The sequence below is a fragment of the Phyllostomus hastatus genome, unplaced genomic scaffold (assembly GCF_019186645.2).
Source record: "Phyllostomus hastatus isolate PE091 unplaced genomic scaffold, TTU_PhHast_1.1 phas_contig_209, whole genome shotgun sequence".
NCBI lineage: Eukaryota > Metazoa > Chordata > Mammalia > Chiroptera > Phyllostomidae > Phyllostomus > Phyllostomus hastatus.
The window spans coordinates 12,759,475-12,776,959 of record NW_025333735.1 but is presented as its reverse complement, the minus strand read 5'-3'; the positions used below and the strand labels follow the sequence as shown (position 1 = coordinate 12,776,959).

Here is a 17,485-nt window from a genome sequence, read left to right as displayed (position 1 = left end):
TAACTTCAGTTTCCACAGTTCCTCTAGCAAATATCTTGGTATAGTTAGGATAATTTGCTTTCCATTCACACATGTGCCAAGCTAATTCTCACCTCCACAACATTGGTTGAGAAGTTTTTGTAAATTCTACCCTTGATCTTTTCTTTTTTGACAATCACTTTCTTGTATGTTACACCACATATGTATGCTTAATTATGTGGACACACTGGTCATTATTCTAATGCTTCATCTTAACAAGAAATTCCTACAGAAGATTTCCTCTTCTTGATTTTCCCATAGTATTCTGAAGTAAAATATAAAAAAGCACTGAAGTCAGAGTATTGAACTTGCAATTTAAAACAAAGTTTCATCACTCATATAAAAAGATCTATATCGATATCCATTTATATGTATAAACATACGTCAGTATATATCTACTGCCTTAAAGTTTAAAGGTAAAGCTGATGTGGTGATAAAGACCATGAAATTTTGCACTATGACACGTGGTCTATATCATTGTTTCATGGATAAAAAAATCAAGTGTCTCTAAGAGCTTTGAAAATTGTCTCCATTTGTCGATACTCAGAAACTTTTTCTCTGCACCAGAAATTTACTACCCTATAATCAACCTTAAAATTTCAAAATTTTCAAAAACTTGGAGATAAATATTATATTTTTTGCACATATGGAAGGAGTTTGCACATTGAGTTTTTAAAAATTGAATATAATGACATAAAATATAAATTCATGATAAATTTAAATCTTAAGCATTTTACAATAATGAAATTATACTATGAAGATTTAAGATATTGCATTTTTTTCCTCAGTGATATATTATTTAACAGAAAATCTGCAATGCCAAAATTATTGTGAGGGTAGACATACAGAACAATGGAAAAGAATTTAGAACCCTGAATAAACTTTTATAGATGAAAAAATGAATTCTGATAAAGGCACTAAGATAATTAAATAAAAGTTTGCTTTTTTAATGGTGCTGAGCAGCTGGTTATCCACATATAAAAGAATTATGTTTAACCCCTATCTCATAGTATATAAAAATTAGCTCCAAATAAATAATAGGCCTAAGTTTAGGACCTAAAATTATAAAACTCTTAGGAAAAAAATCTTTCAGACCTTGGCTTATACAATGATTTCTTAGTTGTAACATGAAAAGCATGTGACAAACAAAAAAAGATTAATTGGTTTTCATCAAAATTTTAAAATGTTACGCTTTGAGAATATCATTAAGAAAGTAAAAGAACAATCAGCATAATGGGAAAATACATTCAAATCATAAATGTGATAAGAGTTTTGTATCAAAAATATATAAGGCATTCTTACAACTCACCAATAAAAAGACAACCTATTATAAAATAATCAAAAGGATTTGAATAGACATTTCTCCAAAAAAGATACTCAAATGCCAGTGAATACATGAAAAGATTCTCAGCACCATGAGTCAATATGGAAATGCAAATCAAAACTACAATGAAGTACTACTTCAAATCCACTAGGATGGCTATGATTCAAAACAAGCAATAACAAGTGTTGGTGAGGATTTAAAGAAAGTGGAACTTTCATACATTGATGACACAAATGCAAAATGCTGCAACTGCTGTGACATTTTGGTAGTTCCTCAAAAACATAAACATAAAGTTACTATATCATCAAGTAACTCTATAAATAGGTATACACACCATAAAAACTGAAAAAACATGTCCACACAAATATTTGTACATGAATGTTCATAGCGGCTTAATTCACAATAGCCATAAATTGGAAAAAAATCAACTAATGAATGGATTTTAAAATGTGATATACATATATAATATATATAATACAATGAAATATTATTCAGCCATAAAAGTTAAGTACTAATACATGTTACAGCATGGATGAATCTTGAAAACATTATGCTCCCCTTGGCTGGTGTGACCTAGTGGATTGAGCACTGGCCTGCAAACTAAACGGTTGCTGGTTTGTTTCCCAGTCAAGGCCCATGCCTGGGTTGCAGTCCAGGCCCCCAATAGGGGGCACACTAGAGGCAACCACATATTGATGTTTCTCTCCCTCTCTCCCTCGCTTCCCTTCTGTCTAAAAATAAATAAATAAAATCTTAAAAACAAAACCATTATGCTAAGTGAAAAAAGCCAAGCTCAAAAGACCACATATTCATATTCATCACTCCTTTTTTCCAAATGGAAAGTTTTTATTATGCTTAGTCTACTTCCATGCCACATTATACACAGCATATGTAGAGAGCTTGTTTTATATTTTAACTTAAAGTTTGCTGGACCATTAATTATTACATCTTGTTCAAGTGACTGGAACATTAGTATTCTAACTGGAATTAAATTTGGCTGCGTAGTGACATATTCAATGTCATTGATTTCTGATCTAATTTTTACTATTTATTTCCTTCTGCTTTGGATTTAACTTGCTCTTTTCTAGTTTTCAAAAGTGGAGACTTAGATGATTATTTTTAGATCTTTCTTCTTTTCTAACATATGCATTCAGTGCTGTAAAGGTCCCTCTAAGCACTGCTTTCACTGCACCCCACAAATTTTGGTTAAGTCATATTTTCATTTTCAATTAGAGTGGACCCTTGAACTATACAAGGGTTGGGGATCCTAACCTTTCCCCTAAACCCCCACCTACACATTTGAAAATCCATGTATAGCTACTCATCATCCCCCTGCATACATGGATTCCAAATTACTGATCAAAAATATTCTGAAAAATATGTTATGTTTTTGCTGATGTGTAGTAAGTATTTAGGCCTATAATGCTTAGATCTCTACTGAACATGTATACACTTTTTATTGTCATTATTCCATAAATGATGCAGTGTAACAACTATTAATATAGTATCCACATTGTATTAAGTATTATAAGTAATCTAGAGATGATTTAAAGATGATATAGGAGCATATGTATAGGTTATATTCAATATATAAGCCATTTTATAAAAGGCATTGAGCATTCTTGGATTTTGGTATACTAGTGAGGCCCTAAAATGAATCACCCATGGTATATCTGTTATAATGTTTAATTTATAAATTAGGCACATAAGAGGTTAACAACAACAAATAGAATGTAGACAAATTACAACAACACACTATAGCAGAAGTTATGTGGATGTGGTCCCTCTCTGATAACAGATCTGCTAACTGAGATGGCTCCCAAGTGACTAATGGGTAGGCAGCTTGTACAGTGTGGATATGCTAGGTAAGTGAATAATTCATGTCCATGTCTCAGTTTAACTCACTTAATTTTCCTTCATTCATCTCAATGACCAAAGTATTTACTATTACTATAAGCACTTCATGGTTCCTATCCCTTTGCCTTCTTGGACGTTATGCTATTATTTAAATCCTCTGCTCAATTTTCTCCTTTTTCTGGTGACCTCTGAGTTGACCTTGGCAACCCCCACAGTTTTATATCTCAGATTATGTATTAAATTAGCATTCACCTGCTACTTTTCAAAACTAATTCTGCAATTGCTTGGTTTCAGATCTTGCTTATTCACTATGGAGCTAAGCATAATAAATGGTGTCACAGACTGATTTTCCAGAATGGAAATACCAACACAAAGGTAAGTGCACAAAAGGTTTATTGGGAGGTAATACCCATTAAAGGAAAATGAAAGAAGAATAAGCAGGAAGAGCCAAAGTTTCTCCCAACCAATCAGGAGCCTCAGAGCAAATTATGTCTATCTGAAAGTCCCACACTGAGCAGAAATGGCCAGGTCCTTGTAATACTGCCTTACTCAGTAATTGCTTGGAGGGTGCCTGGAGAATAGCGTGACCTAAACTTGAAAGTGGAGGTAAACATGACTCCACTCCAGGAAAACAAACAACCCAATTACAAAATGGGCAAAAGATTTGAACAGACACTTCTCTGAGGAGGATATACAGAGGGCCCAGAGGCATATTGAAAGATGCTCAGCATCACTAGCCATCAGAGCGATGCAAACTACAACTACAGTGAGATACCACTTCATACCAGTGAGAATGGCCATCATAAACAAATCAACAAACAAGTGTTGGAGAGGATTTGGAGAAAAGGGAACCCTAGTGCACTGTTTGTGGAAATGCAAACTGGTGCAGCCAGTGTGGAAAAAAGTATGGAATTTCCTCAGAAAACTAAAAATGGAACTGCCCTTTGACCCAGCAATTCTACAGCTGGGATTATATTCTAAGAACCCTGAAACACCAATACAAAAGAACCTATGCACCCCAATGTTCATAGCAGCACAATTTACAATAGCCAAATACTGGAAGCAACCTAAGTGCCCATCAGTAAATGAATGGATCAAAAAACTATGGTACATTTACACAATAGAATACTATACAGCAGAGAGAAAGAAGGAGCTCCTACCCTTTTCAACAGCATGGATGGAACTGGAACTGGAGAGCAATATTTTAAGTGAAATAAGCCAGGCCATGAGAGACAATACCATATGATCTCACCTTTAACAGGAACCTAATAAGCCAAAAGAAAAAAGTAAGCAAAATACAACCAGAGACACTGAAAGTAAGAACAAACTGACAGTAACCAGAGGAGAGGTGGGAGGGGATAATGGGGGGAAGCGTTTTCAGGAACATCTATAAGGACACATGGACAAAACCAAGGGGTGGGGTGGAAGCAAGGGAGGGAGGTGGGTTTGGCTGGGGTAGGCAGGGAATGGTGGAGGGTAAATGTAGACAACTGTAACTGAACAGCAATAAAATAATTTTTTAAAAAAACCTAATAAGTTGAGGTGTCAGCTAACTGCATTCCTTGGATCTGAGCAGCTTCAAATGGCATCTAGTGTTATCCTGGAATGCATCTGCTCTAGGCTTCTTCATCTACCTCCAAGTCTTCTCCATTTAGTCTTAGTAAAATCTTTGATTAAAGGGAACAGTATTTATTTTATTTTTACTGCCAGTGAGGAGCAGATGGCCTGAAACCTAGAAAGCACATAATATATACCAGGAAAACTTTATTAAATGGTTAAGTTTAGCCCTTTATGTTGTTGCTGAGGTCATTAAGCAACAGCTTCAGTTCCAAGCCATCATTGTTGCTTCTTTGGACCCCCAAAAGGCTGAATTAAACATCAATTAAGTTATTCTTAGCCTTTGGTAGCCCCAGTATCTGCTCTCAAAACTCTTCTGATAAATAACCCATATGTCTACCTGACACTAAGTGCCACTATTTCCCAATGGTGTTAAAATTTAGAAAAACTCCAATTTCTTTCATCAGACCCATTAGACATAGAAAACTGACTAGTCAGAATTTAAGTTTGTATACTCTTTGGAATTCCACACTTTATGTAATCAGTCCCTACCCAGTGAGTGAGCTTTTCCTAGTTCTTTCTTTCCACCTACAAGTTTCAGAACAAAATCTGCTTGATTTCCATTTTTAAGGCCTTAGAGTTTATTACAGTGCAAAAGACATTCTAAGAATTCAAAAAATACCCATTTGACATGAACTGTATTGTTGAAGAGGCCCCAAAATGACTGATAGACCACAGAGGGCAATTTTTAGAAAAGATATAAACATGTCATTATGAAGATACTTTCTTAGAGTTGTATAACCTAAAACAACATCTCAGAAGCTCTTTGATAATAAAGGTCAGTTTCTAGTATAAGGAAGCACTCTCAGTTCACAAAACAATAAAATTTAAAACATTAAAGTACCTATCCATAAGTTTATTTTTAACACCTCACATAATAAACTGAGGTGACTCATTCCACATCTGATTCTCATATAAGATCAACCTTCTTGATATTTTCTTAATATCACTTACTGATAAACTAGACAAATAAGAGGGCAAAAGTAGATTCAATATTTTGTGGCTTGCAATATTGTAAAGCTGATTATTCTTTTTCTCTCCTCCATATTTACCTGAATTTAAAGCAAGTGCAAAAAACCACTGTCAAATATGATTAGTTACTTGGATTTAGAAAATTCGAACAACCTTGCCTTGCCATGAAGGCTTAGCCCTGCACAACTCCGGGGCCTGTCTTCCACACAGATGGCGATGTAAAAGGACTCGTGCACTGTGCGATGCTGTGGCCCCAACTAGGTGACTCTTTCTCTTTCTTCTCCTACTCACATAGAGCATGTAATAAACCATCTCATTTTTCTAATTATAAAAAATTAAACTTTGTCACAGAAGATAAACCTATGAAAAGATGTTCAACATCATGTCATTAGGAAATTGCAAATTAAAACATTAATGAGATCCTATTACACACATATTAAAATGGCCAAAATCCAGAACACTGACAACACCACATGCCAGTGAGGATGTGGAGCAACAGGAACTGTCATTCACTGCTGGTAGGAATGCAAAATGGCACATCAAATTTAGAAGACAATTAGTCAGTTTTTAAAATAAAACTACACATGCTCTTACCATATAATCCAGCATGCATGTTCCCTTATATTTAACACCCTAAAATTAAAACCTGTGTCCACACAAAATCTTTCACATGAATATGTATACCAACTTTGTTTCTAATTGCCAAAGCTTGGAAGTAACCAAGATGTCCTACAATAGATAGATGAATAAATAAACTAGTACATCCAGGCAATGAAATATAATTTAGTGCTAAAAAAATCAGCGATTGAGCCATAAAAGGGTTTAGAGGAAACTTAAATACATATTACTAAGTGAAAGAGGTCAATCTGACCAGGTTACATACTATACAAGTCCAACAGTATGACATTCTGGAAAAGAGAAAACTAGGGAGACAGTGAAAAGATGATTGGTTGCTCAGGGTTGGGGGAGGAAGGGATGAATATGTTGCGGAGCACAAAGAATTTTTAGGGCACTAAAAGTATTCTGTATGACACTCTCTAATGGTGGATAGACATCATTATATATTTGTCAGAACCCATAGAATGTACAACACCAAGAGTAAACCCTAATTTAAACTATGGACTTTGGGAGATAATGATGTGTTTAGGTTCATAAATTACCACAAATGTACTACTGTAGGACAGGTTGTACATGCGTGGTGACAGGGAATCTATGGACACTCTGTACTTTCCACTAATTTTGCTATGAAACTGAAAGTGCTCTGAAAAATAATGCTTATGAACTATAAAAAATAATTGATTTTGTGGAATATGACACAAAACAGAGGTTCTGAAGGCACTATTTCTATATTGATATTATAAATAATGGAGGTATAATCTTTTTATCCAAAATGAAAATTATTTTGTTTTACTATGTAAATAAAACATGATTTCTGATTAGAAACAAATAAAAACTAGCAGAATAATTACTTAAAATTCTGACACCTAAACAGTCTCCATTAATATCAGCTTTTATATATTTCCATGCATATGGAGTATAATTAAAAAGTTAGATTATATTTTTGAAACCTTATTAAAATTATAATATATTAAAAGATAACAGTTCACCAGGTTTAAAAATAAATCTATAAATCTTCAGGAAAATGTATTTAACATTAGTTAATGGGAAAAGTTCACAGGAGGACTGTGAGAACACTGTTGTTTTATTCTGTTGTACAAAAAATGTCATGTTTTTAGTATTGAGAAAAATAAACCTTTGGAAGGAAAAAATCAATAAAATATCCTAGTATTTAACCAAATCAGCAGTTCTAAAGCAAATCTTACTTTAGGATAGATGACTGCCGTATTAGATTATATATGGTGTTCCCAGAAACTATGCAATGCCATAAAGGAATACAAGATATGGATGTGCTAGAAGTGGTGCCAAGTAAGAGGTCCCCTCCACAGAAAGTGGATTGGATTGCTCTCCTGACCCTTTTCCTCATTTTGTTGATAACAGGGAAGAACACATGCACCCTCTCCAGAAATGTCCAGACAAAGGGTGTAATGGCTCCTGACCATCACTCTTTCTTACCTCTTTCTCTCCTTCCTAACAAAATATGACTAAACCACCTTAAGAAAGCATCAAATATGTGTGTGTTGGGGGGGGGGCAGGAGGAAAGGGAATACTTAAGCTGTTCCTGAGATAAATACATGGCAAATTGATTTCCCCCTCTGAATCTCTTTCCTTTTGGCTCCAATGGGTATGACTTTCTCTCATACAATGTACCTAGTAAAATTTATGTTTGCAATAGAATATGTAAGTAAAAGAGATGATTGAAGCCAACAAAAGTTACATAAGAAAGAATATATCATTGTCTAGCCCAGATTACTAAAGTTTTACAATGGAAATTTAGATCAAACTGCCAGTTAATAACTTCTTTATTTGTTATTACTCCTTCTACATATTTTCCTTGTTACCCTTTGAGGAAAAGGGTTGAGTATGCTGAAGAATATTTCAATTATTGGGAGTTCCAGCAAAATCAATAATAATAATATAGATTTAGTCTCTAGATTTCTCTAAAATGCATTATAATAATATATGTTTCCCTAAAACTTGATCTGGTTACCACCATAATTCTAGATTTATGTTGGTCTACTCTGCAAGAGCAGGCATTCTCTAACCAATAATTGTAAAGCATGCATGAATAGTATTCCTAGCAATTGTTTCAAATCCTTAATTTCTTCTATTCTGAGTTTTTAACACATTTGTTCTTGGCTCCTGACTTTTGGTCTTATATCTCACTTAAATCTTATTCTTGTACCATAAACTCTCGGTTTTCCAGCACATATCCTGACTGAATGTAACTTGAACTCACTCCTCAGGATCCTTCCAGGAATATGGAAAGTTTTAAGCCCTTTGGACAAAATATATTTTATCTCAAAACAAAAGCAGATTAAACAATTGATTAATTTTACTAAATACTGAAATTTGAATTCCATTCCTGACCAACACTTTTCATTACTTTGCTAGGGGTATCTTTAAAAAAAACTCTAATATTAAATGCCACTATTTTCTCACCCCCTCCCTTTTACCTAATCCTTCACTCTTACAATATTTCTTGGATGCTAGGTTCTCTTAAGCACTCTAGGGCATCAATTGTCTCACTGCAGTTTTTAATAAATCAAATTCCAAGTAACAAAGACCAGATATATGAGTAGTAAAAATAATTTTTAAAAAAGTAAATAGTAGTGAAAATAGTGAAAAATCAATTAAGTAAGCTGAAGAGGAGAAGGCAAATAAAGCCGACAGAAGATGGAACAACAATTTCACACAGAGTATTCAGAGATGAAACTTCAAATTTAAATTCATCTCAATACTTTAAGAAGTTGAGCAGAGGGTAATTTCTGTAAAATTCTATGAATCAGAGTTATAAGCCATGAAAAATTATAGGACAATGTATATATTTATGTAATATGGTTAAACAGTTCTTGATAAAAATGACATGAATAATGTTGTACTTAGCAGAGTTATCAATAACATCAAAGACTTTTAGAAAACTTGTAATAAATATATTTTACCAAAAGATTCATAACACTCAAAATACATATAAACCCCAGTATACAAGGTCTGTCCTGAAAAATTCCAGCCACTGTTAATATAACAAGATTGGTTTGTGTGACATTGATGTAAACTAGCAGCCAAGGAGACTAGACTGGAATGCGCATGCATGAACAATAGATAACTTCACTGTACTAGTCAGTTAGGGTGGTAGACACTATTGAGTGAGCATGTGTACTGTGTGGCCATCACATTCAAAATGACTGAATGGGTAGAGCAACAAATATGCAACCAATTTTGCATTAAGCTTGAATATTTCTCCATGAAATGTATTCAACATCTTAGATGATTCAGAAGGCCGCAGCCATGGGCAACTGGTGATTGGCAGCTTCATTACAACAACACACCCATTCATGCATCATGTCTTATGCAGACATTTTTGGTGAAACAGCACATCACCCAGGTGGCTCAGCTCCCCTACAGCCCAGATTTGGTGCCCTGTGATTTCTGGCTTTTCCCACAACTAAAATCACCTTTGAAATGAAAGATTTCAGACCATCAGTGAAATTCAGGAAAATATGACAGAGTAGCTAATGGCTATTGGGAGAACCGTGTAAGGTCCTAAGATGCCTACTTTGAAGGGAACTAAGACATCATTATCCTGTGTGCAATGTTTCTTGTATCTTGTAGCGTCTTCAATAAATGTCTCTATTTTGCATAGTATATGGCTGACTTCCTTCTGGACAGACCTCATACAATGATATATTCCATGTAACTGCATAGATATCAAATGGAATAACCTTTGAAATATGAGGATTTTACTCCTATTGATGCACATAATAGTCACCACAACATAACCTCTATCTACATATAATATATGTGCATATGTATATATATGTGCATATGTATATGGATATACATATATATGTGCATATGTATATATACACACATATCTGTATGACTATTTCTAAATGTGTTTGCGTGTGTGTATATGTGTGTGTGTGTGTGTGTGTGTGTGTGTGTTTCTCCAAATTGGTTACTAGCATATTCAAATTGGTTAACAGTATACAGCATTCAGTGAAGGTCTTCTCTGTATAAAGCACATAAAAACAAGTGACATATCTAAAGTCAGTAAGTTTATAATCTGCATAGAAGGCCAAAAGACACCTCACATGAACTTTATCATTTTATAAAGCATACTGTCATCTGGTGCAAAATAATATAGTGGCACTGAGTGCTCATGTGGGAAAAGTTTTGAGTAGGATGCCTTTGCCTTTTAACCTTATGCTGTTATGCAATGAACAATATGACATTTAAGGACTTGAGGACATTTCCGTGCCATATTTAGAACACGTCCTCAATTACATTGAAAGGGACTAATGACTATCTGCACCTTTTTGTAAACCCTTCTAATCATGTTAATATAACAGAAATATTTGTAACTCAGGCTACTCAGGAAGAGTTCTCCATATGATAGAGTTATTTATCACAAACAGTGCTTTACAAATAATAAAAAGTTCAAATTTGTTAATTATAGTACTACATGTCTTCTTTCTACCATTACTTAATGTCCAAATCAAAACAAAAAGCACAAACTCTTGTGTCAGAAGACCTGGAGACAAGTCCTAGCAATGATACTTAACTATGTGGCTTTGGTGAGATAACTAGCTCCTCTGAGCCTTAGTTCTCTTATTTATAAAAACACTTATCTTACAATGTTGTGAAAAATAAATTACCTATTACATGCCAAATACCTAGCTCAGTGCCTAGTAGACAGTAGGCAATCAATAAATATGTTTCTTTTACTTCCAGTGTGTCCTCAAAGCAGTACATAATTTAGCATAAAACAATGAATAAATATTATACTATATGTAGAATTATCAGCTTTTAATAAACTAAATATTTTTGTTTTCAACTACCAAGAAGTAATTTTATACTGCTATTAATATCTACTTTCAATAATTAATAAGAAAAATATATGAAGCAAGAATTATAAAATGTCTGTGGTAAGAATAATTAATTGATCACAAAAACTATATTTGTATATTATTATGTCTTTTCTCACATCAAGAAAATCACAAGCAGAATATTAACAATGAAAGATATTTTTTAAAGATTGAAGAAATACTTACCAATGTTACATAAATTATAATTATAGTATCTTAAATTATACTTACATGTTTCCATCGTGCAAGCTTCCCTGTTATATTTGTTCCAGGCTTAAAAATCAGATCCTTAAAATCCTTATCTTCACATCTATATGCGCAAATCAATTTTGTTTCACGTTTTCTAATAAATTTTCCTTGATGTTTTTTATACAGAAACAGGGAGCTGAATAAAGAGGGGGATGTAGCCATTTATTATTTTGACAAAAAAGAAGAAAGAAAACATGGTGATAAATTTAATGTAATATTTGTTGTCATGTTAATACTATACAAAATTATTTAGGCACGAAAATTTGGTCATCAACATTCATCAGGGATAAATGAGTGCTGAGAAATCTGTAGCAATATAAATCCACAGATATTTCCATACTTATATCTGACTCTGCATTTCATAATAAAATGTCAGAAAGAACATGATTAAGTTATCTAGAAAAATATAAAGTGACGTATCTTTATTTTTCCTCTCCAGTGAGGAAGTAATTTTTGTGTTCACCTAGGAAAACTGCGGTAGCACAGCAGTGTACAACAGAATATAATGTAAATAACAAAATAATTTTAAATTTTTTATTAGTTCCACTAAATGAAAAGGTTAAAGAAGTGAGGCAAACTTTAAATTTGTTTATTTAATCCAATATAGCCAAAATATGCTAAATGGAATAAACAAACTAATGTCATATTTAATACTGAATGTTATAAAACTTTTGGCCCTTCACAAAAGTTTTTGCTGACCCTGGAAGGGCTCTCCTTTGCTGCCTTTTCTCCTAGTTTTCTTTGTTAAAGTTTGAGATTTGAAGATGGTGCAGGGGTGACCAACTCATGGCCCATAGGCCACATGCAGCCGAGGATGGCTATGAATGTGGCCCAACACAAAATCGTGAATGTACTTTAAATAGTACGAGGATTTTTGTGATTATGTGTTGCAATGTATTTAATGTGTGGCCGAAGACAACTATTTATCTTCCAGTGTCGCCCAGGGAAACCAATGGCAGGGCAGATAAAGTGCTTCCTAGATAAGATCAAGTTAAAGGAGTTCACCATCATGAAGCCCTCATTATATGAAATGTTAAAGGGATTTACCTAAGAAAAAGATAAAAACTGCGAACAGTAAATGACAACTCACAACTGTCAATAACTGAACCTAAAACAAAAACAAAAACAAAAACAAACTGAGCAAACAATTAGAATGGGATCAGAATCACAGAAATGGAGATTACATGGATGGGTTATCAGTGGGGAGGGGAAGAGTGGAGAATGGGGGAAAATAAATATAATTGGTAGACACAAAATAAATGGAGAGGTTAAGAATAGTATGGGAAATGCAGAAGTCAAAGAACTTGTATGTACAACCATGAAAATGAACTAAGGGGGATGGGAAATGCTTGTGGGAGAGGGGGTGCAGGATGGAGGGAGGTAAAGGAGAAAAATGGGACAACTATAATAGCATAACCAACAAAATATAATTTTCCAAAAAGATATACAAAAGATCACACGAGAGCACTATGAACAACTATTTGCAAACAAATTGGACAAACTAGAAGAAATGGAAAAATTATTAAAAACTTACAAACTACCAAGACTAAATAAATATAAAGTCTGAAACCATAAAATCCCTAGAAGTAAACATAGAATAAAAACTCCTTGGCATGGCTTTTGTCAATGATCTTTTGGGTATAGCACCTGAAGTGCAAGAAATAAAATAAAAATCAACAAGTGGGATTATATCAAACTAAAAAGTTTCAATACAACCAAAACAATGATCAACAAAATGGCAAGATAACCGACAGAATGGGAACAGCTATTTACAAACCACATATATTACAAGGGATTAACATCATATATATATATATATATATATATATATATATATATATATATATACACACACACACACACACACACACACACATATATATGTGTGTGTGTACATATATATATTTGTATATTTGTATATTTATATATAATATATATTTAGACATTTATATATATATAAAGAACTCATAAAACTCAATGACAAAAAATTAAATAAAAAGTGGACAAAAGACCCGATTCGACATTTTTCCAAAGAAGATACATCAGTAGTCAAAAGTGACTCAAAAGATGTGCAACATCACTAGTCATTAGGGAAGTGCAATCAAAACAATGAGATATCACCTCACACTTGACAGAACGGCCATCATCATAAAGATATGAGATAAATGCTGGCTAAGATGTAAAGAACACTCTTACTCACTGTTGGTGGGACTGTAAACTGATATAGCCATTATGGAAAACTGTATGTAGGATCCTCGCAAAATTAAAAACAGAACTACCATAAGATCCATCAATGCCACTTCTGGGAATATATTCAAGAAAAAAAAAACACAAACTAGAAAAAATATCTCTACCCCATGCTTACAGCAGCATTATTTATAATGAGGAAAGCATGGAAACAGAGTGTCCCTTGATGCATGAATGAGTAAATAAGTTGTGGTGTGTATTCACAATAAAGTATTATTCAGCCATTAAAAACAAACAAACAAGGAAACCTTGCCATGTGCAACAACATGGGTGAACCTGAAGGCATTATACTCAGTAAAATAAGTCACACAGAGAAGGACAATACTGTATGATCTCCCTTATATGTGGAAAAAAACACCAAACTCATAGAAAATAAAGTCGGATTTGTGGTTACTAGAGGAAGGTGTGAGGGGAGGGAGAACTGAAAGAAGGTGGAAAAGATACAAATTTCGGCTCTAAGATAAATCAGTATTAGGGATATATCTACAACATGATGACTTTATTTAATTTAACAGAGCTGTATGATAAATATGAAAGCCATTAGAACAAATCCTTAGAGTTCTCATCATAAGGAAAAAACATTTTTTTCTTTTTTTGTATCTATATGAGATGACAGATGCTAACTAAACTTATTGTGGGAATCATTTCACAATATACGTAAGTGAAAAACACTTATGCACCTTAATTTATACAATAGTATATGCCAATTTTATCTCAACAAAACTGAAGGTGAAATGTAAAAATCCCCAAAATAAAACTGAGATAATCCATTGCTACCAGATATGCCTCATAAGAAATAATAAAGGAAGTTCTTCATATTAAAGGCAAGTGACCTCAAATTCTAATTTCATCCAAAGAAAAAACAAATTGTGGTAGGAAGGAAAATTATGTATAAAACAATGTAAATTTATATTTATACTCCTTTGTGCTGTTAACTAACTTAGAAAGCAACTGTATAATGCAGTATATACAAAATCATATTGTTGGGTCTAAAACAGGTAGGAGCAATGGTGTTTTGGAGTAATAAAATGACACCATATGATAACTAGAATCTATAAAAAAAACTAAAGAAAACTAGAAATGTGATAAATTGGATTGTTAATATAACAAACTCAATATAACAAACTGAATATATACTTGCTTTTTTTTCTTAGCTCCTTTAAAGAATGTTACAGTTTATAAAGTGATAATTATAATAATGTATTGGTGGGGTGTAAATATAGTTGTCACATGTATAACATTAACAGCATAAAAAGGATGAAGAGGAAATAAACATATATAAATATAACATTTTTATATCTAAGTGCAAGTTATAAATCTGAAGTAAAACATATATCATAAGCCCTAGAAAAAAACCGGACAATAATTAAAATATACAATTAAAACATCATTAAAAGTATGTAGGTGGTATACTATAAAGTATACACTTAATGCAAAAAGAGGAGTAAAGAAGAAAAAGATAAACAGAAAGATATGAGACATTATCTGTGAATAATGTTAACATTTAGGTTATTTTAAATCAGTATATTTTCTTAGTATTTTAGATTATTAAATTTACATGCTCCTATTTTAAATATAATTTTGATTTTTAGTGAATTTTCTTTATAAAATAAATTATCTTACTTAATGATAATTTTATAACTGTTCATGAAAGGTAAATCCATGCAGTGAGAAGACGTATAAATCATTTCTATAATCCATTGACATCAAAACTTAATTTCCTTCTCATCAGAGTTATTTATTCATTTATTCTTTCATTCATTGTTCAAGCATCCATGTAATCAAAATGCACTGTTCTAGATCCTGGGGCTATCCTGTAAAATTCCAAAGTTCATGGCTTTACAGACTGACATTGGAGAAATTTAATGGTGGGAGATTCTTTCTCTCTAGTTAATAAAAATTTTAAGAAAAATATTCAGCCCTGACTGGTGAGGCTCAGTGGAATGAGACTGGCCTATGAACCAAAGGGTCACCGGTTTGATTTCCAGTCAGGGCACATGCCTGGGTTGCAAGCCAGGTCCCCAGCTGGGGACATGTGAAAGGCAACCATACACTGGTGTTTCTCTCTCTCTCTTTCTCCCTCCCTTTCTCTAAAAATAAATAAATAAATAAAATGTTTTTTAAAAAGATGAAAAACTCAAAAATTAAGTTTTAAAGATACCATTTATTTCATGTAAAAAATATTTGCTTAATATTTCCATCCCATCTCATTTTTACTTGAGGATTCCTAAGTAATATTTTTATTAGTAATTGACTTACTGGCCAGACTACTGGCCAGAGAACCTGAATTATCAGGTTCCATTAAAAATTAATATTCTCATTAGAAAATAATAAATAACTCACGAGTTTAAAAAATGAGGTGGTTATAAAAATTAGGCTTGCCTCTAACAAATGGATGTAGTAATCCATTAAGATCCCATTTTGGACAGTTGAAACAGTCTAGATGTCTACAAGTCAAGGAAACTCATGTGGTAGGGAGGGTTGAAATTTCCATAGAAGTATTTACATTGACTTTAATTTTCCAAGAATAAATATTATAACATGAAAATAAAAAAGTTGTGGCATACAGTAGCATTTAACTTAGGGGTCATGAACCCTGTGAAATTGCAAGTAAATTTTATTTGAATATGCATATATAGATTACACTGACAATAATGTCTACAAATTTCATCAGCTTCTCTAAGAAATCTATGACCCCTCAAAAACTAAACATTGGAACAGACATTAAAATAAACAAAAGTGTTCTAAAAGAGTAGTGATAACAAAATAAATAGCAATAAAAAGCACAAGAAAATAAGCAACAGTCTTGAACATTTAAATTGCATAATGAATCAGCAAGATGGCAGAGGAAGAAACCCCTCCTTCCTCTGCACCCAAATACACCAATTCAGAAAACACTCACAAATTGCTACTGTGAGAAATCCACAAACCAATTGAAAGGGTATTGCATGCTGGGTAAACATAAAACTAGACTTACCAAAGCTACTAGGGAGATCCAGAACATACTCACTCTAGAATCCCTACCCCTGACATAGCATAATATGATCAGGAAGAGAACTCCTAGCTCCCAGATTCTCCCAAGGGAGGAAAAAAGCTGGTTCATAAGTCCAATGTCCCTAAGTGTTCTGAGTGGACTCCCGAAAGGACTTGCTTCTTTCTGTCTTGCCAGACCTGAAACTCTGATAGATCTGATACAACTAAGCTACCTAAAGAAGAATGCAGACAGCAGCTTGTGCTGATAAATGCCATAACTCCTTTCCCTGGCTCAGCTCAGAGTAAGTAGCCAGAGTTGCCTATGACACCACAACTTTTCTTGAGGCTTTCCAAAGTCCTGGCTTCTGACTTGCCCACGTCATAGTGCTGACAAGACTTAGCATAACTTAGATAACTAGTGAGAACAGAGACAAAAATTGGGGCTGGAATTTCCAATCTTGTTTCAACACAGAGCAAGTAGGCAAAGTCCCTAGCTCTCAGCTTCTCTCCAGAGAGGGAAAGAGTAGAACATCCAATGACCCAATTTTTCTTGGAGTCACTAAGGAACTAGAATCAGTTATACTTGCCCAGGTGCTAATGGAATCTGGAATACCCTAAACACCTGGGGAAAACAAAGCATAGAGAAAAAGAACAGGATGGGTTAACATGAAGTATTCAGGCCCCTAAAATTACTGCCAGGCTAATTGGTATAGGTTTTCTTCTATATAAGTCCAGTCCATGA

The 17,485-nt window shown here is 33.5% G+C and overlaps 1 protein-coding gene across 1 annotated transcript in view; it reads right to left on the bottom strand.

Moving 5' to 3' along the window:
- LRRIQ3 (leucine rich repeats and IQ motif containing 3) overlaps positions 1-17,485 on the bottom strand; it is a 100,767-nt gene that overhangs the window by 41,436 nt on the left and 41,846 nt on the right. The window contains exon 6 of the mRNA XM_045835614.1: positions 11,506-11,659. Coding sequence (XP_045691570.1) covers positions 11,506-11,659 — 154 coding nt within the window. The remainder of the gene's footprint in view (positions 1-11,505; positions 11,660-17,485) is intronic.